Source organism: Salmo salar, chromosome ssa23, assembly GCF_905237065.1.
Source record: "Salmo salar chromosome ssa23, Ssal_v3.1, whole genome shotgun sequence".
Classification (NCBI taxonomy): domain Eukaryota; kingdom Metazoa; phylum Chordata; class Actinopteri; order Salmoniformes; family Salmonidae; genus Salmo; species Salmo salar.
The window spans coordinates 42,930,447-42,955,948 of record NC_059464.1 but is presented as its reverse complement, the minus strand read 5'-3'; the positions used below and the strand labels follow the sequence as shown (position 1 = coordinate 42,955,948).

General features: G+C 45.7%; 1 protein-coding gene across 7 annotated transcripts in view; it reads left to right on the top strand.

Moving 5' to 3' along the window:
- Positions 1 to 25,502, top strand: part of LOC106584683 (unconventional myosin-IXAb) — a 294,941-nt gene that overhangs the window by 116,636 nt on the left and 152,803 nt on the right. For all 7 annotated transcript variants that reach the window (XM_045706467.1, XM_045706470.1, XM_045706469.1 and 4 more), the window contains exons 3-4: positions 23,029 to 23,123; positions 23,571 to 23,633. In XM_045706467.1, the coding sequence (XP_045562423.1) occupies positions 23,029 to 23,123; positions 23,571 to 23,633 (158 nt within the window). The remainder of the gene's footprint in view (positions 1 to 23,028; positions 23,124 to 23,570; positions 23,634 to 25,502) is intronic.

The window sequence follows — 25,502 nt, the reverse complement described above, 5'->3', positions numbered from 1 at the left end:
GTTCAGGATAGATTTGATTTAACAGATGGTGTGTTAATGTCATTAGCTATGGCTCGGCCATATCCGATAGTCATCGAGAAGTCCTTCACTTTATTGCTGCCCTCTCGTAAAGCACCAGGGACTACCCCGTTATGCTAACCGCTAGTGACTACCCCATGATGCTAACCGCTAGTGACTACCCCGTGATGCTAACCGCTAGTGACTACCCCGTGATGCTAACCGCTAGTGACTACCCCATGATGCTAACCGCTAGTGACTACCCCGTGATGCTAACCGCTAGTGACTACCCCGTGGTGCTAACCGCTAGCGACTACCCCGTGATGCTAACTGCTAGCGACTACCCCGTGAGGCTAACCACTAGTGACTACCCCATGAGGCTAACCGCTAGTGACTACCCCATGATGCTAACCGCTAGTGACTACCCCGTGTGCGAACCGCTGGTGACTAACCCGTGATGCTAACCGCTAGTGACTAACCCGTGATGCTAACCGCTAGTGACTAACCTGTGATGCTAACCGCTAGTGACTACCCCGTGATGCTAAACGCTAGTTACTACGTGTGTGTGTGTGGAAGCCGTGGCTGATTAACACAGTGGCTGTGTGTACGTGTGCGTTGTGACTGTCAGATGTAACTAAGGAGTTTTTCCTGGCGTAACGATCTCTCTATATGCTGCCCTGCTATATAAACCATATTATTTCCATTATACTAGAACACAGCCTATCTTTCTATGAGGAGGCCTGAGGGTGACCTGAGGGTGACCTCTACTCATTGTTCTTGTCAGTTAGTTCTCTTCCCCCTTAGAGGAGTGCAGGGCTCATCTCAGTCCTTCAAAGTCCTTCTTTCAGGGGAGGAGAGGAGGAGACATGTCACAGTGCTCCTTCACCCCTCCAGGAGAAAACACTGGCCCTATTCAGTGTTTTACATCTCTTAGAGTCTCTTCCACCCAGGCAATTAATTCTGTGCACCTGAATGTGTGTAACGCAAGCACACGTCAGCACGCATCCACACACACGCCCTTGTCAGTCATCGCTTCTTTTGAATGTTACAGCATGCCGCCACAGGGCAAAACTCCTGAAAAGCACCTGTTCGTGTGTGTGTGTGTGTGTGTGTGTGTGTGTGTGTGTGTGTGTGTGTGTGTGTGTGTGTGTGTGTGTGTGTGTGTGTGTGTGAGAACTAGCGCTGTGTGATCTTTGTGCTCGAACAGGAAACACTGGCAGGGCAATGTAGCCAAAGAAAACACACATACACTCCCAACCCTACTATCTGGAGAAGGCCTGCACCTGCTACCAAAGGAATGTGATGTCATTCTCCTGAAAGAAAGCTACACGTGGTTTAGATGGTAGTTATAGTTGTCCACTGAAATATTCTAAAACAGTTGGTAGTTATAGTTGTCCACTGAAATATTCTAAAACAGTTGGTAGTTAGAGGTGTCCACTGAAATATTCTAAAACAGTTGGTAGTTATAGTTGTCCACTGAAATATTCTAAAACAGTTGGTAGTTATAGTTGTCCACTGAAATATTCTAAAACAGTTGGTAGTTATAGTTGTCCACTGAAATATTCTAAAACAGTTGGTAGTTAGAGGTGTCCACAGAAAGATTCTAAAGATTCTGAATAGGTAATAATGGCGCTAAAGGAGATGGCAGCCGCTTTACGATCCCGTAACCAATTATGCTATTGTGTATGTTTTTTTGCGTTATTTGTAACTTATTTTGTACATAATGTTTTTGACACCATGTCTTATGACCGAAAAGAGCTTCTTGATATCAGGGCAGTGATTACTCACCCCGTACTGGAGAAATTCTTCAATGAGTCGGAGGGGAAGGATTTACTCCAGACACCCGACAAGGCCCTCATCCCCGTCATTCGCAGGAGGACAAGACGGAGATATCGTGGACGACGGTCCGGGTGCCTTGTAAAGATCCGTCATTGAGAGGGTAATCTACCTTTACCATCGGTCCTATTAGCCAACGTACAATCAATCAATAATAAAATAGATGAACTACGAGCACGTATATCCTATCCTTTTCGGAAGGATAGAACAGTGGCCTCTGGTAAGACAAGGGGCGGCGGCCTATGCATATTTGTAAACAACAGCTGGTGCACGAAATCTAAGGAGGTCTCGAGGTTTTGCTCGCCTGAGGTAGAGTATCTCATGATAAGCTGTAGATCACACAATTTACCAAGAGAGTTTACATCTATATTTTTCATAGCTGTCTATATACCACGGCAGACCGATGGTGGCACAATGAGCTGTATACAGCCATAAGCAAACAGGAAAACGTTCATCCAGAGGCGGCGCTCCTAGTGGCCAGGGACTTTAATGCAGGGAGATTCAAATCAGTTTTACCTAATCAGCATGTTCTCTCAGCATGTTAAATGTGCAACCAGAAGGAAATAACTCTAGACTGTCTTTACTCCGCACACAGAGACGGGTACAAAGCGCTCCCTTGCCCTCTATTTGGCAAATCTGACCATAATTCTATCCTCCTGATTCCTGCTTACAAGCGAAAAACTGAAGCAGGACGCACCATTGGCTCGGTCAATAAGAAAGTGGTCAGATGAAACAGATGCTAAGCTACAGGACTGTTTTCCTAGCACAGACTGGAATATGTTCCGGGATACTTCCAATGGCATTGTAGTCCTGTATTGACACTTTGCCTGCTTGATGGTTCGTCGGAGGACATAGCGGGATTTCTTATAAGCTTCTGGGTTAGAGTCCCGCTCCTTGAAAGCGGCAGCTCTACCCTTCAGCTCAGTACGGATGTTGCCTGTAATCCATGGCTTCTGGTTGGGGTATGTACGGTCACTGTGGGGATGACGTCATCGATGCACTTATTGATGAAGCCAGTGACTGATGTGCACTGTCTGCATGTTGCCTGTCTGCACGTTCAAACTAAACAATGTAACTAATAATGCCATGAAAAATGCCCCTTAAAGATGAATTCGGAGGGCGGCAATTATTCAATATTAGAGCATTAGATCTCTCACTAAAGGCATCAGTTAAAAGTTATACTTAAATCCGAAGTGGATTTAACGAAAAATTACATGAAAAGCGCATATTTGTAAATCCCAAACTCTAAAAGTAATTGGAAAGGTGGATACAAATTATTTGTGACATTGTGGTTACAATAAAGAATGTATACAGGATGTAAACAAGATGCTGTGTTTTTATTTACAGTAGTGATGGACAGCTGAACACATTTTGAAAATAGGTTTTCAAACGCTTGTTTTTCAAAAGTGTACTGTAGTACTGTAGCATGTGTAGCCCAATCAGCAGGACAATAGACTCTTTATAGCCTGGCTACTGTAGGTGTGAACATCCCCCAGACGAAATGGACATCGTTTTCATCAAGCCAGCTTCTTTCTATGGTGCTACCCGTTCCAGAGTTAGGATTTTCAAGAGGACTTGAAAATGAGCCAGAACTGAGAGGATCACCAAAACTAAAGGTATTTTGATTTCAGTGCATTTTCTTATTTTTTTTTTTAATATAGCCTATCGATGTGTAGCAATACTGTGTAATAAACTCGATAATTAAAGGTTAAAAAACAAATATAATAATAATTGTGTACTAAAAACGTGAATGTGTTTTTGCAGAGCATACAACCATGTCGACAACCATCTGTGGAGATCAGTGGACAAAGGGCTAGACAACAGGCCGCACTGAAAAAATGCATGGTTGCCAAGAAAGTGGTTAGTTTTGCTAGATTCTTAAAATGTAAACGCAGCATTTGTGTGTTGGAGTCACTTTTAATTCTTAATTGATCTACCGTTTCTATCATAGGCCACTGTAATCGATGGGGCCTCAGGGCAGTACCATTCTGCTCATCTGATGAAGATGCACATGGATCAGATCCAAACTTTGAAGGCCGAGATCGAGTCATTGAAGGCAGACCAGCAGAAAGAGAAACATTATCTGAGGGCAGAGATACGGGCGACAGCTGATGCATTGGTCCAGAGCCAGGCGGTATTGGCAGAGAGCCACTCGTCATTGGCGGAGAGTCAGGCTGCATTGGCGGAGATTCAGGCGGAGAATGACACGTTGAAGAAGGCGAGGAACGAAATGGAGTCACAATCCATGCCAGGCACCTGTGAGCTCTGGAACTCCCCCTCCGACAGGCAGAGTCAACACACCTGGCGGATTCGTCAGGTCGTCGGTTCGCCGTGACATTTCTATTCCTCTTCTGACAACAGAACTTGACCAACTGCTCACGAGGCACAGCAAGAGCCATCCGGACCGTTAGGCTGTTCTGCTATTCCAAGGATGTGTAACCATAGAGAGATACCACGAGTGGACACAGAATACCAACTAGGATGGATCCCGAGGCAAATGTGGCTTACCAGTGAACCACCGGGTGTTCATCATTAATACTGTGTCTCAGAAGTTTCTGTCCATGACTAATGCAACCCGAAAAAGCATTAAAGACAGAGTTAATGAGTACTTGAGGTCACCGAGAAAGTCTGGACATGGCCTGCTCTCCTTTATGTCAGGAATTAGGCACTTTCCCATGTTTACTACAGTATGTACTGTAGGCTATGTTTACTTGTCAGACTGCACAGTAGCCTAATAAACAATTGCAGGTGGCTTCTATCTTCTAAATGCTTTAAATGCTTTATTATCCAAATGCTTAAAGTGTGTGTGGGCTCATGCAACCACAAAATGTTGGATAAAGCATATACTGTACAGTACTGTATTTCTTCATCAGCATCTTTATGCTTTCGTTAATAAAATAATGATAAAAATACTCTTTCAAAATGCAGATGTTTATTTCCTTATGGATCCATAACGAATTACTATGGGAATAAATATCACTGAATGACAGAAATATTGGAACAAAGTAGGCTAATGAAGGTAAACAAATTGTTGCTTACTGGAAAATACTCTTTCAAACACACACGGTCACGTTGTACAGCACCATTATGGCTATTAGCAGGACAATAGACTTGCCTAGAAGGAGTGTAGGGGGAGAATTCTATCGTCAAATGTATTTCTTACTTAGGTTGGCTGTAATCACAACCATGATTGGTTACAATTTCAGTTTAATCCACCAGAAAAGACAGAACAAATAATACAACAAATATTGTGGTTAAACTCAAATATACTAATGGGTAAAAAATTTTTTTTATCAATTGGAACCTTTAACATATGGAAAGTATTATTATTATTATTATGACGTATCACATCCGATCGTGATTGGGAGTCCCATAGGGCGGTGCACAATTGGCCCAGCGTTTCTCTCCCATTTAAAAACAGAAATAAATGTTATGGCCTTTACAAATATTATTTCGGCCTTTATTCAGATTTCAATTGCTCACTTTCGTTTTTTTGAAAACGAAATAACCTCCAAAATATCGTTATATATTATCAAGTTGATGGCACCGTCATATAGCCGGCACCTATATAAAGCTGAGGGACTCACTCATTCATGGCTTTGGATCAAAATAAACAAGTACCAACATTCTTTCTGATAGTCTTTAATAAAGAAATGTTTTGGTTATCCTGACCTGGACACCATGTACAGTATTATAATAGCCCAATATGGGCTATTAGCAGGACAATATACGCTTACCAACACCTCTCTGTGTTTTGATACTTTGTGCAAGGCAATTGATCAGCATTAAAAACTTTGTGAATGGGGCCTCCCGAGTGGCGCAGCGGACTAAGACACTGCTACAGATGCTGGTTCGATACCCGTGCCGGCCATCACCGGGTGACCCATGAGGCGGCTTTTGGTTTCTCCAGAAATAAATCATTCTAAATAACAAACTGGTTTTATTTACAAATTAGTGTGAATGTCTCACCCCATGATCAAGAAAGGCCTTTTTCCTCGCTCACTCTAGGTTAAATAAAAACAAAATCATTTTCAAAATATCGTTAATTTTTAAACAAAGCGATTATTATTATTATTATTATTAATTCATTTAGAATGATATAAAAGCCCCTTAGATATTCTACATTTACATTTACATTTTTGTCATTTAGCAGACGCTCTTATCCAGAGCGACATACAGTAGTGAGTGCATACTTTTTCGTACTGGTCCCCCGTGGGAATAGAACCCACAACACTGGCGTTGTAAGCACTATGCTCTACCAACTGAGCCACACGGGACCCTGCAGTCTATTAATCGTATTCTATTACTACGGGCATTTCAGATTATATATTAACGCATACTAAAGCATAAATAAATAAAGACAAGGAGAGCTTACAGAACGCATGCAACTCCTCTTACAATATACAGCCGTCCCCTCATCTGTCAGTTTCTTTTTTTATATTCTTTATAGGGCTGAAAATCGCTGTATGAAAAGGTGAAATAAAAGGTTAACTAAAACCCAGTTCTAACTCATTAGTTATCATTACGGTACTGCTATCTGAGACAGTGAGACAGACCACCACACTGATACATAACATTGCAGACTTAGTTCTAGCCTATGACATCCTGCTGCAATGACAGCATCTACTGACGAAGTTGGCACTGGTACTCATAACACACACACACACACACACACACACACACACACACACACACACACACACACACACACACACACACACACACCACGTGTGGGACAGAACATAATGAGTATAATGTTGTGTGATTTGTAGCCATGCTATCCACGTACTGCACCAAATAATATTGTATGTGCCAGAAATACTCTCCACTTTTTGATTTCTCTCTTCCCTTCCTACTTAATCTTTCTTTGGGGAAAGCCCTCCCTCCCCACATTAGCTAGTTAACACAGATTTGCCCTCTAGTGCAGAATGAAGGCATGTCCACAGTGTGGCTAGGCAATTCACACACCTTCCATGATGACCATCAAAATCAAGTGAAAATAACTGCGAAATGACAAACCATGTTGAGAAGGAACTAAGGAGATGATGCCAAAATGTATGACAGCTTGAGAGAGAGGCAGAACGTGTGAGTATTCTCTTTTGTTGAATAATGTATGAAATCCTCCTGTGATTTCTGCAGCGTTGTCTCTCTCATATTCTCACAGACCCTAACGAAAAATGCCCCTTAGATATTAATGTAAAATCCTCCAGTCCTCTAAATGTAATTATTGGTGGAGAGTCACGTCATTGAATTTTTTTGTTTGTTGATATACTGTAGGCCTACCATAGGTGAAATGAGTCTCACTAGTGTTGAGTAATGTGCTGTTAAAAGTGGTGTAGGTCTTATTTATTTAAAAAGCATATTCAAGTTAGAAGCAATAGGATATAAAGCAATAACTATTTCAACATCGTTTCGTACTGCTCTGAGACAATCATGGGGACTGGACTTGATAAATCAATGAGATTTTTATTTTCACTGAATCTCCGCTTGGGTATTGGTTAGACTACAATTAGGGTGTGGAAATGGTATGCCCCTTAGATAGCCATATTTTCCGTTCCATCCTTACGGAAACCCTGAGGGTTTAATTTTTTGTTTTTCTTGGAATAGAAACACCATCATATTAATCAAATTAATTAAGCTACATTTCTTAATCAATCCCATATACTATGTTCTTACAACAAAAAAATAACATCTCTAGTAATGCCAATATTGAAGACTATCAAATGCTTCTTAAAGATGCCCTCTGGTGGTCAAACTAGCACTAACTCGCTTTAATGGTGAAAATGGCTGACAATTAAATAACGTGCCATAGAATTCTGCAGCAGCCCGCAAGGTGTGCTGCAGTATAACGCAATTTTTAAAGGAGGAACCACTGTACAAAGGGAAGCACAGCCAGTGACAGATGAGCTAAATTACTTCTATGCTCGCTTTGAGGCAAGTAATACTGAAACATGCATGAGAGCACCAGCTGTTCCGGATGACTGTGTGATCACGCTCTCCGTAGCCGATGTGAATAAGACCTTTAAACAGGTCAACATTCACAAGGCCGCAGGGCCAGACGGATTATCAGAATGTGTACTCCGAGCATGAGCATTTCTTAACTTCATAAAGCATTGTTGGTTAAGGGCTTGTAAGTAAGCATTTATGTTAAAATGAGCCTTCTGATCTGTTTAATTGTAGCACAGTTCAGACTAATGACTTTGAACCTGGAAGGCTTTGATTTGAGTACAACTCCCAAGTCAGACTAACCTCTAACAACTTGGGCTTCATATTTTATTCTGGTTCTCTCTCTCTCTCAAATAAGGCTGCGTGCGTGTCAGTGAGTGAGTGAGTGAGTGTGAGTGAGTGAGTGAGTGAGTGTGAGTGAGTGCGTGAGTGAGTGTGAGTGAGTGAGTGAGTGCGTGCGTGTTCCGTTGCATATGTGTGTGTATTAGCTGATGTCATCAGTGTAATGTGGTGTTAGAGATGGGACATGTAGACACTCTGACACTGGGACAGACATGTAGACACTGGGACAGACATGTAGACACTGGGACAGACATGTAGACACTCTGACACTGGGACAGACATGTAGACACTGAGACAGACATGCAGACACTGGGACAGACATGTAGACACTGGGACAGACATGTAGACACTGGGACAGACATGTAGACACTGAGACAGACATGCAGACACTGAGACAGACATGTAGACACTGGGACAGACATGTAGACACTGAGACAGACATGTAGACACTGGGACAGACATGTAGACACTGAGACAGACATGTAGACACTGAGACAGACATGTAGACACTGAGACAGACATGCAGACACTGAGACAGACATGTAGACACTGGGACAGACATGTAGACACTGAGACAGACATGTAGACACTGAGACAGACATGTAGACACTGGGACAGACATGCACTTGCGGACGAGCACACACATACCACAAGACTAATGAGGCAGAAAATGTTCTTAGTGTTTACCACCTGTGTGTGTGTGTGTGTGTGTGTGTGTGTGTGTGTGTGTGTGTGTGTGTGTGTGTGTGTGTGTGTGTGTGTGTGTGTGTGTGTGTGTGTGTGTGTGTGTGTGTGTGTGTGTGTGTGTGTGTGTGTGTGTGTGTGTGAGCGTTAGAGTGTTAGAGTGTTAGAGCCTAACAGTACTTCTCGTGGGTGTGTTCCCTCCTATGGTTTGTCCCAAGTCAGACATGAGTAATACGTTTCTCTGGCTTTATACAATGCACTTCCACCCAAGAGAATGGAACATTTGAATAAGAGTCAGACCTACATAACCATACGTATCTATGATGCATTATAAAGTAGATCAACACAGTAGTTTTATTGAAAACCTGTTTTCCTCATATTGTGTCTGAATGTGTATGTTTGTTTGATATCGACTACACTGCAGTCGAACTGCACAGAATCACCGAAATACAAATCACCTTGCAATAAAAATAGATACTCTTAATGTGATCAAGATGAGCGATTTTGCTCCTTGCCTTGCTCAAACTGACCCCCTTCAAAACACACTGAACATCTGGTGCAGGTTGTCCCGGCAGGGTTCCCTAAGCTCTACAGTCAGAGTGGTTTCCTGTCTACCGTCAGAGTGGTTTCCTATCTACAGTCAGAGTGGTTTCCTGTCTACAGTCTGAGTGGTTTCCTGTCTACAGTCTGAGTGGTTTCCTGTCTACAGTCTGAGTGTTTTCCTGTCTACAGTCAGAGTGGTTTCCTGTCTACAGTCAGAGTGGTTTCCTGTCTACAGTCAGAGTGGTTTCCTGTCTACAGTCTGAGTGTTTTCCTGTGAGGTAGAGTGGCAGAGGGTGGTTAGGACTCTGAACCACAGGGGTCTTCACCTCTCAGCTTGAGGGGCGTGAGTCACTCCCAATCCCCCAGCAGGCCCCCGGCTTTGACCTGGATACCCACAGAGGCAAAAACTATCAGGCTCAACAAACTGGCAGGCTTATATGTGGAGGCAGCCAGCATCGATCATTTTATGGACATACAGCTTCATTCACACAGTGGGTGTTACGAATGGGTGGTTACGGTACATTGGCGGCATTTGTCAAGCCGGTAGGTCACCTGTCAGTGTTTTCCAAGGACGTTCGATGTGGAAACGAGGCTAGGAGAAGAAGAGTATGGGGAGAATGAGTTGGAACCAATAGCACCTAGCTAGCAAATGATGCTAGCCAGAACAGGGCTTGACGTTAGCCGCAGTCTAGCACTGAAGGTACACTAGCGTTAGCCGCAGTCTAGTCCTGGAGGCAACGCTAGCATTAGCCGCAGTCTAGCGCTGAAGGTACACTAGCGTTAGCCACAGTCTAGCGCTGAAGGTACACTAGCTTTAGCCGTAGTCTAGTTATGGACAGGCTAATTAATGAGTCAGAATCCGTCCTGCTCTCCCTGTCCCCTCGACGCTACTCACCGACACCCCTTACACCAGAGCCACCGCAGTGCACTCAGAGGGTGTGAAATTGTGCTCTTTCTGCAGCGGCGGTCATGCTAACAGGCTAACACCAAGTGACAGCGTGGAACAGCCCTCGGGGTACTGGCTTCAATGACTGAGCTAATGTAGCACTGGCTAATAGAGCACTGCTGTTCCACAGACATGTACACTGAGTGTACAAAACATTAGCCCTCAGAACAGCCACAATTCGTTGGGGCATGGACTCTACCATGTGTTGAAAGTGTTCCATAGTGCTGGCCCATGTTGACTCCAATGCTTCCCACAGTTGTGTCAAGTTGGCTGGATGTCCTTTGGGTGGTGGACCATTCTTGATACACACAGGAAACTGTTGAGCGTGAAAAACCCAGCAGCGGTGCAGTTCTTGACACAAACTGGTGCTCCTGGCACCTACTACCCCGTTCAAAGGAACTTCAGTCTTTTGTCTTGCCCATTCACCCTCTGAATGTCACACATACACAATCCATGTCTCAGTTGTCTCAAGGCTTAAAAATCCTTCTTTAACCTGTCTCCTCCTCTTCATCTACACTGATTGAAGTGGATTTAACAAGTGACATCAATAAGGGATCATAGCTTTCACCTGGATTCACCTGGTCAGTCTGTTATGCGGCAGGTACCCTAGTGGTTAGAGCGTTGGGCCAGTAACCGAAAGGTTGCTGGATTGAATCCCTGAGCTGACAAGGTAAAAATCTGTCGTTCTGCCCCTGAACAAAGCAGTTAACCCACTGTTCCCTGGGCGCCGAAGACGTGGATGTTGATTAAGGCAGCAGCCCCCCCACACCTCTCTGGTTCAGATGGGTTGACCAGGTATCACCCTTTCCTTTCATGGAAAGAGCAGGTGTCCTTAATGTTTTGTATACTCAGTGTACATGCACACATACAGTGGGGCAAAAAAGTATTTAGTCAGCCACCAATTGTGCAAGTTCTCCCACTTAAAAAGATGAGAGAGGCCTGTAATTTTCATCATAGGTACACTTCAACTATGACAGACAAAATGAGAAAAAAAACACAGAAAATCACATTGTCTATATACAGTGTTGTAACGATGTGCAAATAGTTAAAGTACAAAAGGGAAAATAAATAAACGTAAATATAGGTTGTATTTAAAATGGTGTTTGTTCTTCACTGGTTGCCCTTTTCTGCTGTGATGGCACACTGTGGTATTTCACCCAATAGATGTGGGAGTTTATCAAAATTAGATTTGTTTTAGAATTCTTTGTGGGGTTGTGTAATCTGAGGGAAATATGTGTCTCTAATATGGTCGTACATTTGGCCTAATTTTGTGGGCAGTGTGCACATAGCCTGACTTCTCTTGAGAGCCAGGTGTGCCTTGGGCGGCCTTTCTCAATAGCAAGGCTATGCTCAAAGATTTCCTTAAGTATGGGTCAGTCACAGTGGTTAGGTATTCTGCCACTGTGTACTCTCTGTTTAGGGCCAAATAGCATTCTAGTTTGCTCTGTTTTTTTGTAAATTCTTTCCAATGTGTCAAGTAATTATCTTTTTATTTTCTCATGATTTGGTTGTGTCTAATTGTGTTTGTGAACAGAGCCCCAGTACAAGCTTGCTTAGGGGGTCTCTTCTCCAGGTTCATTTCTCTGTAGGTTTGTTATGAAAGGTTTGGGAATCGCTTCCTTTTAGTTGGTTGTTCTGCTCTGCATGCATTATTTGGTGTTTTACATTGTACACAAAGGATATTTTAGCAGAATTCTGCATGCAGAATCTCAGTTTAGTGAATTCTTGATTGTTGAGCAGACCCCAGACCTCACAACCATAAAGGGCAATGTGTTCTATAACTGATTCAAGTATTTTTGGCCTGATCCTAATTGCTATGTCGAATTTTATGTTCTTTCTGATGGCATAGAATGCCCTTCTTGCCTTGTCTCTCAGATCGTTCACAGCTATGTGGAAGTTACATGTGGCGCTGATGTTTAGGCCGAGGTATGTATAGTTTTTGTGTGCTCTAGGGCAACGGGGTCTAGATGGAATTTGTATTCGTTGTCCTGGGAACGGGACCTTTTTTTGGAACACCATTAATTTATAATGTTGTATGTTTTTCCATCAGCAACACCACTGTCCAGCATTTTGTATAGCAGACCCTCATGCCAAATTGAGTCAAAAGCATGAGAAGACTTTGCCTTTTTTTGGTTTGTTTGTTTGTCAAGTAGGGTGTGCAGAGTGAATACGTGGTATGTCATTCGGTGATTTGATAAAAAGCCAATTTGACATTTGCTCAGTACATTGTTTTCACGGAGGAAATGTATGAGTCTGCTGTTAATGATAACACAGAGGATTTTCCCAAGGTTGCTGTTGACACATATCCCACGGTAGTTATTGGGGTCAAATTTGTCTCCACTTTTGTGGATTAGGATGATCAGTCCTTGGTTCCAAATATTGGGGAAGATGCCAGAGCTGAGGATGATGTTAGAGATTTTAAGTATAGCCAATTGGAATTTGTGGTCTGTATATTTTATTATTTAATTTAAGATACCATCAACCCACAGGCCTTTTTGGGTTGGAGGGTTTCTATTTTGTCCTGTAGTTCATTCAATGTAATTGGAGAGTCCAGTGGGTTCTGGTAGACTTTAATAGTTGATTCTAAGATTTGTATTTGATCATGTTGTTTGTTCTTTGTTATAGAGCCAAAAGATTGGAGAAGTGGTTAACCCATACATCTCCATTTTGGATAGATAATTCTTCGTTTTGTTGTTTGTTTAGTGTTTTCCAATTGTCCCAGAAGGGGTTAGATTCTATGGATTCTTCAATTACATTGAGCTGATTTCTGACATGCTGTTCCTTCTTTTTCCCTGGTGTATTTCTGTATTGTTTTAGTGATTCACCACAGTGAGGCTCAGGTTTTCTGGGTCTCTATGTTTTTTGTTCGATAGGTTTCTCAATTTCTTTCTTAGGTTTTTTGCATTCTTCATCAAACCATTGCATTTGTTATTGCCTAATTGTTTTTTGGTAGATTTCCACATTACTTTCCTTAAGCATTTCTTAATATTATTCAGTTCCTTTGGCTTTGATGCCTCATGATTGAGCATAGCTCTGTTCGAGTACAGTGTTATTTTGCTGTGATCTGATAGGGGTGTCAGTGGGCTGACTGTGAACGCTCTGAGAGACTGGGTTGAGGTCAGTGATAAAGTAGTCTACAGTACTTCTGCCAAGAGATGAGCTATAGGTGTACCAAACATAGGACTCCCCTCGAAGCCTACCATTGACTATGTATACTACCATTCAAAAGTTTGGGGTCATTTAGAAATGTCCTTGTTTTTGAAAGAAAAGCACATTTTTTGTCCATTAAAATAACATAAAATGTATCAGAAAAACTGTGTAGACATTGTTAATGTTGTAAATGACTACTGTAGCTGGAAACGGCAGATTTTTAATGGAATATCTACATAGGCGTACAGAGGCCCATTATCAGCAACCATCACTCCTGTGTTCCAATGGCACGTTGTGTTAGCTAATCCAAGTTAATCATTTTAAAAGGCTAATTGATCATTAGAATCATTAGAAAACCCTTTTGCAGTTATGTTAGCACAGCTGAAAACTGTTGTGCTGATTAAGGCAGAGTCCTTCTTGGCAGAGTTCCTCTGTCCAGTGGCTGTAATTCTTTTGCCCATCTTAATCTTTTATTTTTTATTTGCCCGGCCAGTCCTGAGTCGCCTCTTCATTGTTGACGTTGAGACTGGTGTTTTGCGGGTACTATTTAATGAAGCTGTCATTGTTAAAGTATGTGGATTCTATTGGGGGGGGGTATAGGTAGCACACATGAGAACATTTTTCTCTGTTGAGATCATTTTCTTATTCATTTCTAGCCAGATGTAAAATGTTCCTGTTTTGACTTATTTAATAGAGTGGGTTAGGTCTACTCTATACCAAGCGAGTATACGCCCTGAGTTTCTTCCCTGTTTCACACCTGGTTGGTTAGTGGATGGGACTACCAGCTCTCTGTAACCTAGAGGGCAACCGGTGGGTCCGTCTCCTCTATACCAGGTTTCTTGTAGGATGACAATGTCTGTATTTCCGATTTCTTTGATGAAGTCCAGGTTCCTGATCTTTAGGCCAAAGACAGATGACCTCAGGCCTTGGATATTCCAGGATGAGATAGTGAAGGCTTTGTGTTCCATAAAGTGTCCAATGTTATTGGTCGTGTGGTTTGGCCTCAGACCAGTACATGTGAGCAGAGCCTGCTGAGCATCTGGTACATGCCATTGGCTTGGGCTAGTGTAAGAGTGGGGGTTGGGCCTGTTAGCCTTCTCACAGCCTGGGCGTATGTGTGACTTCCATGTTAATGCCCTCTTTGCGGGGGTGGGGGACGGGGGGTATGGGGTGGGCAGGAGGGGCATAGGTCTGATCTGAGGGGGCCTAAATGGGGTGTGGGATTGGTTGACTTGGGGGGGGTGTTGATTGGTTGGGGTGGGGGTGTGTATGTGTCTGGTGGTGTGGTCTGGATGTAGGTCCTCTCGGCATGGGTCCTCTATGTGTAGGTCCGGGGGGGGGGAGTGTCCCGCTGGTCTGGGAGAGTGTCCCGCTGGTCTGGGAGAGTGTCCCGCTGGTCTGGGAGAGGGTCCCGCTGGTCTGGGCGGGGTGTCTATTGATTTGTTGCTCCTGTGTGAAGTGTTGGGGCTACGTTTGAGAGCGATGTCCTTTAGAGTCCGGGTTAAGGTGGGCACTGCTGCCTTGTATAGGTGGACCTGGTCATAGAGGCTGTTCAAGTCCAGGGTGGAGTGGTGGGCCAGGAAAACATTTGGTTTTGAGGCACAGTCACGGGAAATACTTGCGTTTACCTGCTGTATGGTAGTCTTTTCGTGGTAGCAGGGGAAAGTTGGGGAAAGTTGTGCGTTGGGGAAAGTAGAAGAAGCTTTTTCAGTCACTCCCTTCAGTGTTGTGGCCAACCTTTCCTGCTGTGTTCTCAGTTCATTTGTGCCTGTGTGTATTATTATGTGTCTGGGTGAACCTTGTTGGTCCTCAGACAGAAGGTCTAGGGCGCGCTGGGTGTTTGGACACCAGAGTTTAGACACACTGGGTTTGTGGAAAAAGGTTTTTTTCTTGTATATATTTCCCATTTGAGTCCATAAGGAGTACAATCTGTGTCTTGTGTATGTCCTCAGTGTGTGTGTGGGGGTTGTCAGGAGGGCTATCAGGGTGGCTGACAGGGGGGTGCTCAGAGGGGGTGAGATCCCCTGGGCTTGGGGTTCTTCATGTGTCTGTCCTGCTGTGATGTCGACACTATGGTCAGGTGTGGACTGTTCTGCTGTGGTGTCAACACTATGGTCAGGTGTGGACTGTTCTGCTGTGGTGTCAACACTATGGTCTGGGTCTGGTGTGGACTGTTCTGCTGTGGTGTTAACACTATGGTCTGGTGTGGACTGTTCTGCTGTGGTGTTAACACTATGGTCTGGTGTGGACTGTTCTGCTGTGGTGTCAACACTATGGTCAGGTGTGGACTGTTCTGCTGTGGTGTCAACACTATGGTCGTGGTGTGGACTGTCCTGCTGTGGTGTCAACACTATGGTCTCTGGTGTGGACTGTTCTGCTGTGGTGTCGACACTATGGTCAGGGTCTGGTGTGGACTGTTCTGCTGTGGTGTCAACACTATGTCGTCTGGTGTGGACTGTTCTGCTGTGGTGTCGACACTATGGTCTGGTGTGGACTGTTCTGCTGTGGTGTCAACACTATGGTCAGGGTCTGGTGTGGACTGTTCTGCTGTGGTGTTAACACTATGGTCAGGGTCTGGTGTGGACTGTTCTGCTGTGGTGTCAACACTATGGTCAGGGTCTGGTGTGGACTGTTCTGCTGTGGTGATAACACTATGGTCTGGTGTGGACTGTTCTGCTGTGGTGTTAACACTATGGTCTGGTGTGGACTGTTCTGCTGTGGTGTCAACACTATGGTCAGGTGTGGACTGTTCTGCTGTGGTGTCAACACTATGGTCTGGTGTGGACTGTTCTGCTGTGGTGTCAACACTATGGTCTGGTGTGGACTGTTCTGCTGTGGTGTCGACACTATGGTCAGGGTCTGGTGTGGACTGTTCTGCTGTGGTGTTAACACTATGGTCTGGTGTGGACTGTTCTGCTGTGGTGTCGACACTATGGTCTGGTGTGGACTGTTCTGCTGTGGTGTCAACACTATGGTCAGGGTCTGGTGTGGACTGTTCTGCTGTGGTGTTAACACTATGGTCAGGGTCTGGTGTGGACTGTTCTGCTGTGGTGTCAACACTATGGTCAGGGTCTGGTGTGGACTGTTCTGCTGTGGTGTTAACACTATGGTCAGGGTCTGGTGTGGACTGTTCTGCTGTGGTGTCAACACTATGGTCTGGGTCTGGTGTGGACTGTTCTGCTGTGGTGTTAACACTATGGTCTGGTGTGGACTGTTCTGCTGTGGTGTCAACACTATGGTCTGGTGTGGACTGTTCTGCTGTGGTGTCAACACTATGGTCAGGGTCTGGTGTGGACTGTTCTGCTGTGGTGTCAACACTATGGTCAGGGTCTGGTGTGGACTGTTCTGCTGTGGTGTCAACACTATGGTCTGGTGTGGACTGTTCTACTGTGGTATCAACACTATGGTCAGGGTCTGGTGTGGACTGTTCTGCTGTGATGTCAACACTATGGTCTGGTGTGGACTGTTCTACTGTGGTATCAACACTATGGTCAGGGTCTGGTGTGGACTGTTCTGCTGTGATGTCAACACTATGGTCTGGTGTGGACTGTTCTGCTGTGGTGTTAACACTAGGGTCAGGGTCTGGTGTGGACTGTTCTGCTGTGGTGTTAACACTAGGGTCAGGGTCTGGTGTGGACTGTTCTGCTGTGGTGTCGACACTATGGTCAGGGTCTGGTGTGGACTGTTCTGCTGTGGTGTTAACACTAGGGTCAGGGTCTGGTGTGGACTGTTCTGCTGTGGTGTTAACACTATGGTCAGGGTCTGGTGTGGACTGTTCTGCTGTGGTGTCAACACTATGGTCAGGGTCTGGGATGGACTGTTCTGCTGTGGTGTTAACACTATGGTCAGGGTCTGGGATGGACTGTTCTGCTGTGGTGTCAACACTATGGTCAGGGTCTGGTGTGGACTGTTCTGCTGTGGTGTTAACACTATGGTCAGGGTCTGGTGTGGACTGTTCTGCTGTGGTGTCAACACTATGGTCAGGGTCTGGTGTGGACTGTTCTGCTGTGGTGTTGAGACTTTTGTCGGGAGCTGAGGTGGGCTGTTCTGCTGGCTTCTCTGCGGGGGGGGGTCACCTCTCTAGTGGGTTGTTCTCTGTCACACGCCATCCCCCTCACCCTCTCCTCCAGCAGTCTGATCCTCTCCTCCATCCCCCTCACCCTCTCCTCCAGTAGTCTGATCCTCTCCTCCATCCCCCTCACCCTCTCCTCCAGCAGTCTGATCCTCTCCTCCATCCCCCTCACCCTCTCCTCCAGCAGTCTGATCCTCTCCTCCATCCCCCTCACCCTCTCCTCCAGCAGTCTGATCCTCTCCTCCATCCCCCTCACCCTCTCCTCCAGCAGTCTGATCCTCTCCTCCATCCCCCCTACCCTCTCCTCCAGCAGTCTGATCCTCTCCTCCATCCCCCTCACCCCTCTCCTCCAGCAGTCTGATCCTCTCCTCCATCCCCCTCACCCTCTCCTCCAGCAGTCTGATCCTCTCCTCCATCCCCCCTACCCTCTCCTCCAGCAGTCTGATCCTCTCCTCCATCCCCCCTCACCCTCTCCTCCAGCAGTCTGATCCTCTCTTCCATCCCCCTCACCCTCTCCTCCAGCAGTCTGATCCTCTCCTCCATCCATCTCAACCTCTCCTCCAACAGTCTGATCCTCTCCTCCATCCCCCTCAACCTCTCCTCCAGCAGTCTGATCCTCTCTTCCATCCCCCTCACCCTCTCCTCCAGCAGTCTGATCCTCTCCTCCATCCCCCTCACCCTCTCCTCCAGCAGTCTGATCCTCTCCTCCATCCCCCTCACCCTCTCCTCCAACAGTCTGATCCTCTCCTCCATCCCCCTCACCCTCTCCTCCAGCAGTCTGATCATCTCCTCCATCCCCCCTACCCTCTCCTCCAGCAGTCTGATCCTCTCCTCCATCCCCCTCACCCTCTCCTCCAGTAGTCTGATCCTCTCCTCCAGTAGTCGTATCCTCTCCTCTAGTGCTCTGTTCTTCTCCTGCTCTTGCTTTTTATATTGTTGAAGTTGTCTCACTACAGTCCAGAGTGCAGATATGTCTCTTTCCACCTCCAACTCTCTCCGGGTCTGGTTAAGGGGGTGTTGTTGTGCTGGACTGTTGTCTGGGTCTGTGCTGACTGGAGTGTAATCACCTGCTGAGTCTCTTGCTCTCCCTCTCTCTCTCGCTCGCTCTCGCTCTCTGTCTCTCTCACTGTCTCTGTGTTTCTCTCTCTCTCTCTCTGTATGTATCTCTCTGTCTCTCTCTCGCTGTCTCTCTTGCTGTCTCTCTCTTGCTGTCTCTCTCTCGCTGTCTCTCTCTCCCTCTCTGTCTCTGTCTCTCCATCTCTGTCTCCCTCCCTATGTTTCAGGGGCCAGTTCAGAATAACACTGGCTTGGTTACTTGGTTGGTTGGTTGCCTCCAGTGCAGGACTGTACAAGGTTCCAGCTCATAAAGTGCAAATTGAAATCTGTACTCCTGGAATGCTCCTGCTAAATTACCATTATGTAATCTACAGCACTGGGGAGAGGGAGGGAGGGAGGGAGGGAGGGAGGGAGGGAGCAGAGTATCTGAGTGGAGCGGAGCTGGAGTGGAGCGTTCCCAATTTGACTGGAGCACGGAGCGAGATTCCCAAAGGCTGGAGCGTCGGCCGTCTAGCCCAGTAGCACTCACTTCACCAGCTCAGGGTATGCCCGGCCCAGCATGCATTTCTAGTCTACTTGTGTGCTGCTATAGCCCCTTGCTTTAGCTACTGTCATGGAGTTCGCTAAATCATTTCATAAAGAAACTGATAAAACACACAGGCGCAAAATCAAGGTGACTTACAAAGATGAAGACCAAGAGCAAGAGAGGGAGTGTGGTGATGTAGTGTCCACAACTAAAGAATCATTGTGGAATCTGAAGACGCGTATCCCAAAAGCATGATGGTGTACTTACTACGAGCACATGCTAAAAGAAAGGAATGAGGTGGGTAGCTAATTAAGTGTGTCAATGTAACAAAAAAGATGATCTCCTAAAAATGTCTATACAATAGGCCATAGTTAATTTTGCCCCAGTAGGCCTGGCATATTCCAACAATCAAGGAGCTCTCCGTTTTGATTGGGTTATTCAGCCTAAAAACCTACCTATAGAAAAACAGATAGCAGAGCCATACATAATGGGCATTAGGATCTGTGGGGGCTGATGCCTGACTCTGTTTCCTCAGTACAGTGTACTGTACTCCCTGACTCTGTTTCCTCAGTACAGTGTACTGTACTCCCTGACTCTGTTTCCTCAGTACAGTGTACTGTAGTCCCTGACTCTGTTTCCTCAGTACAGTGTACTGTACTCCCTGACTCTGTTTCCTCAGTACAGTGTACTGTAGTCCCTGACTCTGTTTCCTCAGTACAGTGTACTGTAGTCCCTGACTCTGTTTCCTCAGTACAGTGTACTGTAGTCCCTGACTCTGTTTCCTCAGTACAGTGTACTGTAGTCCCTGACTCTGTTTCCTCAGTACAGTGTACTGTACTCCCTGACTCTGTTTCCTCAGTACAGTGTACTGTACTCCCTGACTCTGTTTCCTCAGTACAGTGTACTGTAGTCCCTGACTCTGTTTCCTCAGTACAGTGTACTGTAGTCCCTGACTCTGTTTCCTCAGTACAGTGTACTGTACTCCCTGACTCTGTTTCCTCAGTACAGTGTACTGTAGTCCCTGACTCTGTTTCCTCAGTACAGTGTACTGTACTCCCTGACTCTGTTTCCTCAGTACAGTGTACTGTAGTCCCTGACTCTGTTTCCTCAGTACAGTGTACTGTACTCCCTGACTCTGTTTCCTCAGTACAGTGTACTGTACTCCCTGACTCTGTTTCCTCAGTACAGTGTACTGTACTCCCTGACTCTGTTTCCTCAGTACAGTGTACTGTACTCCCTGACTCTGTTTCCTCAGTACAGTGTACTGTACTCCCTGACTCTGTTTCCTCAGTACAGTGTACTGTACTCCCTGACTCTGTTTCCTCAGTACAGTGTACTGTACTCCCTGACTCTGTTTCCTCAGTACAGTGTACTGTAGTCCCTGACTCTGTTTCCTCAGTACAGTGTACTGTACTCCCTGACTCTGTTTCCTCAGTACAGTGTACTGTACTCCCTGACTCTGTTTCCTCAGTACAGTGTACTGTACTCCCTGACTCTGTTTCCTCAGTACAGTGTACTGTAGTCCCTGACTCTGTTTCCCTCAGTACAGTGTACTGTACTCCCTGACTCTGTTTCCTCAGTACAGTGTACTGTAGTCCCTGACTCTGTTTCCTCAGTACAGTGTACTGTAGTCCCTGACTCTGTTTCCTCAGTACAGTGTACTGTACTCCCTGACTCTGTTTCCTCAGTACAGTGTACTGTACTCCCTGACTCTGTTTCCTCAGTACAGTGTACTGTAGTCCCTGACTCTGTTTCCTCAGTACAGTGTACTGTAGTCCCTGACTCTGTTTCCTCAGTACAGTGTACTGTAGTCCCTGACTCTGTTTCCTCAGTACAGTGTACTGTAGTCCCTGACTCTGTTTCCTCAGTACAGTGTACTGTACTCCCTGACTCTGTTTCCTCAGTACAGTGTACTGTACTCCCTGACTCTGTTTCCTCAGTACAGTGTACTGTAGTCCCTGACTCTGTTTCCTCAGTACAGTGTACTGTACTCCCTGACTCTGTTTCCTCAGTACAGTGTACTGTAGTCCCTGACTCTGTTTCCTCAGTACAGTGTACTGTACTCCCTGACTCTGTTTCCTCAGTACAGTGTACTGTACTCCCTGACTCTGTTTCCTCAGTACAGTGTACTGTACTCCCTGACTCTGTTTCCTCAGTACAGTGTACTGTAGTCCCTGACTCTGTTTCCTCAGTACAGTGTACTGTACTCCCTGACTCTGTTTCCTCAGTACAGTGTACTGTAGTCCCTGACTCTGTTTCCTCAGTACAGTGTACTGTAGTCCCTGACTCTGTTTCCTCAGTACAGTGTACTGTAGTCCCTGACTCTGTTTCCTCAGTACAGTGTACTGTAGTCCCTGACTCTGTTTCCTCAGTACAGTGTACTGTACTCCCTGACTCTGTTTCCTCAGTACAGTGTACTGTACTCCCTGACTCTGTTTCCTCAGTACAGTGTACTGTACTCCCTGACTCTGTTTCCTCAGTACAGTGTACTGTACTCCCTGACTCTGTTTCCTCAGTACAGTGTACTGTACTCCCTGACTCTGTTTCCTCAGTACAGTGTACTGTACTCCCTGACTCTGTTTCCTCAGTACAGTGTACTGTACTCCCTGACTCTGTTTCCTCAGTACAGTGTACTGTACTCCCTGACTCTGTTTCCTCAGTACAGTGTACTGTACTCCCTGACTCTGTTTCCTCAGTACAGTGTACTGTACTCCCTGACTCTGTTTCCTCAGTACAGTGTACTGTAGTCCCTGACTCTGTTTCCTCAGTACAGTGTACTGTACTCCCTGACTCTGTTTCCTCAGTACAGTGTACTGTACTCCCTGACTCTGTTTCCTCAGTACAGTGTACTGTAGTCCCTGACTCTGTTTCCTCAGTACAGTGTACTGTAGTCCCTGACTCTGTTTCCTCAGTACAGTGTACTGTACTCCCTGACTCTGTTTCCTCAGTACAGTGTACTGTAGTCCCTGACTCTGTTTCCTCAGTACAGTGTACTGTACTCCCTGACTCTGAGACCTGGCCAACACAAATACGGACCTGTTAGGAGCTCTCACACTGTGCAGGCCACTGTTGGGGGTTGGGTGTGAAACCTAAGCTGTGTGTTTGTATTGATAACCAGGTGTGTGTGTGTGTGTGTGTGTGTGTGTGTGTGTGTGTGTGTGTGTGTGTGTGTGTGTGTGTGTGTGTGTGTGTGTGTGTGTGTGTGTGTGTGTACTGACACATAGTACAGTATATATACTGTAACTGGTGACCCCAGAGATAGAGCTGTGATGTGTGCGTTCCCTCTGTGCGTTCCCTCTGTGCGTTCCCTCTGTGCCTTCCCTCTGTGCCTTCCCTCTGTGCCTTCCCTCTGTGCCTTCCCTCTGTGCGTTCCCTCTGTGCGTTCCCTCTGTGCGTTCCCTCTGTGCGTTCCCTCTGTGCCTTCCCTCTGTGCCTTCCCTCTGTGCCTTCCCTCTGTGCCTTCCCTCTGTGCCTTCCCTCTGTGCCTTCCCTCTGTGCCTTCCCTCTGTGCCTTCCCTCTGTGCCTTCCCTCTGTGCCTTCCCTCTGTGCGTTCCCTCTGTGCCTTCCCTCTATGCGTTCCCTCTGTGCCTTCCCTCTGTGCGTTCCCTCTGTGGATATTGGGATTTTTTCCCCCTGAGGTCTTCTTAGTTTACTTTTAAGGAAAACGCAGTACACTAGTAGCTCCGATGGAATCATTTATGTACCAATGTTTTGGACAGGAAGTAGTCTCCATCAGGGTCCTGTTAGTTCAGCCTCTGTCATGACGGTACAGCTCAATGATGTGTTTCTATGCATTCATTGTAATTGTAATAATTCATTGATTTATTGACTTTTTTTTATTGCCTTTACCTTTCTTTTGAAATGATTGTATTTCCTCACATGTACAACGATTTTTAAATAAAGCTAAATGTATCTCCTCTTCTCTCCAGGCATTCGGGAACGCCAAGACGGCTCACAACGACAACTCCAGCCGTTTTGGGAAGTTTATCCAGGTCAACTACCAGGAGAGTGGCACCGTCCGAGGGTGAGAGAGACCACTACACCTCCTTTATCCGTATTTATCCGCTGTGTCTCTCTTTCCCGCTGTGTCTCTGTTTCCCGCTGTGTCTCTGTTTCCCGCTGTGCCTCTGTTTCCCGCTGTGTCTCTGTTTCCCTCTGTGTCTCTCTTTCCCGCTGTGTCTCTGTTTCCCGCTGTGTCTCTGTTTCCCGCTGTGTCTCTGTTTCCCGCTGTGTCTCTGTTTCCCGCTGTGTCTCTGTTTCCCGCTGTGTCTCTGTTTCCCGCTGTGTCTCTGTTTCCCGCTGTGTCTCTGTTTCCCGCTGTGTCTCTGTTTCCCGCTGTGTCTCTGTTTCCCGCTGTGTCTCTGTTTCCCGCTGTGTCTCTCTTTCCCGCTGTGTCTCTCTTTCCCTCTATGTCTCTGTTTGAAACTCTGTAGAAAGTGACTCTTGTCTAAAGTCATTCCTGTGTTCACAGAGCGTATGTGGAGAAGTACCTACTGGAGAAGTCACGCCTGGTCTACCAGGAGCACAATGAAAGGTGAGGGAGAATTAGAAAAATGTTTTCTATCTCAGTTGGTAGAGCATGGCGCTTGCAACGCCAGGATAGTGGGTTAGATTCCCAAGACCACCCATACGGAGAGAAAAATATTATGCACGCATGACTGTAAGTCACTTTGGTGTCGTTCCATGTCATTTGCAGTACCTGTTTCGAATCCGGGCTGTATCACAACCGGGCCGTGATTGGAGTGCTATAGGGCCCTGCGCACAATTTGCCCAGTGTCGCCCGGGTTTGGCCGGGGTACGCCGTCATTGTAAATAAGAATTTGTTCTTAACTGACTTGCCTAGTTAAATAAAAATAAAAATATATATATAAAAGACCTTCACACAGTGCCTTCGGAAATTACCAGCCATAAGACCTATTATTGCAGATGGTTCTGAAATCGTTTCTCAAGTTAGAAACAGATACGATAAGCATTCCAGAAACATCATTTTGTTTAAGTATAATTTGATCTCTGAGAATGCCTTATTTACATAAGTATTCAGACTCTTTGCTATGAGACTCTAAATTGAGCTCAGATGCATCCTGTTTCCATTGATCATCCTTGAGATGTTTCTACAACTTGATTGGAGTCCACCTGTGGTAAATTCAATTGATTGGACATGATTTGGAAAGGCAAACAACTGTCTATATAAGGTCCCACAGTTGACAGTGCATGTCAGAGCAAAAACCAAGCCATGAGGTTGAAGGAATTGTCCGTAGATCTCAGAGACAGGATTGTGTCGAGGCACAGATCTGGGGAAGGGTGCCAAAACATTTCTGCAGCATTGAAGGTCCCCAAGAACACATTGGCCTCCCTTCATTCGTAAATGGAAGAAGTTTAGAACCACCAAGACTCTTCCTAGAGCTGGACGCACAGCCAAACTGAGCAAATGGGTGAGAAGGGCCTTGGTCAGGGAGGTGACCAAGAACCCAATGGTCACTCTGACAGAGCTCCGGAGTTCCTCTGTGCAGATGGGAGAATCTTCCAGAAGGACAACCATCTCTGCAGCACTCCACCAATCAGGCCTTAATGGTAGAGTGGCCAGACGGAAGCCACTCCTCAATAAAAGGCACATGACAGCCCGCTTGGAGTTTGCCAAAAGGTACCTTAGGGACTCTCAGACCATGAGAAACAAGATTTTCTGGTCTGATGAAACCAAGATTGAACTCTTTGGCCTGAATGCCAAGCGTCACATCTGGAGGAAACCTGGCATCATCCCTACGGTGAAGCATGGCGGTGGCAGCATAATCCTTTGGGGATGTTTTTCAGTGGCAGGGACTGGGAGACTAGTCAGCCTGACAAAGCTTGTGAGGATCTGCGGAGAAGAATGGTAGAAACTCCCCAAATACAGGTGTGCCAAGCTTGTAGTGTCATACCCTTGAAGACTCGAGGCTGTAATCGTTGCTAAAGGTGCTTCAACAAAGGATTGAGTAAAGGGTCTGAATACTTACATACATTTTTATTATTAATATATTTGCAAAAATTTCTTTTTTTTTGCTTCGTCATTAGGGTATATTGTTTATAGATTAATGAGGATTCTTTTTTTAATTTAATCCATTTTGGAATTTGGCTGTAACATAACAAAATGTGGAAAATGTCAAGGGGTCTGAATACTTTACGAATTCACTCACTGGCCAGTTTTTTAGGTACACCACCCAGTACACAAAAATGGATCACTCCTACGGACAGTGAGTCACGTTGCGTGGCTCTCTATATAAAGCAGGCAGGTATCGAGGCATTCAGTTACTGTTTGATTTAACAGGGGCAAAATGAGTGACCTAAACTACTTTGAGCGGGGGTGTGATCGTCGGTGCCAGTTTCGCCGTATCTCAGAAACGGCCGACCTCCTGGGCATTTCACGCAC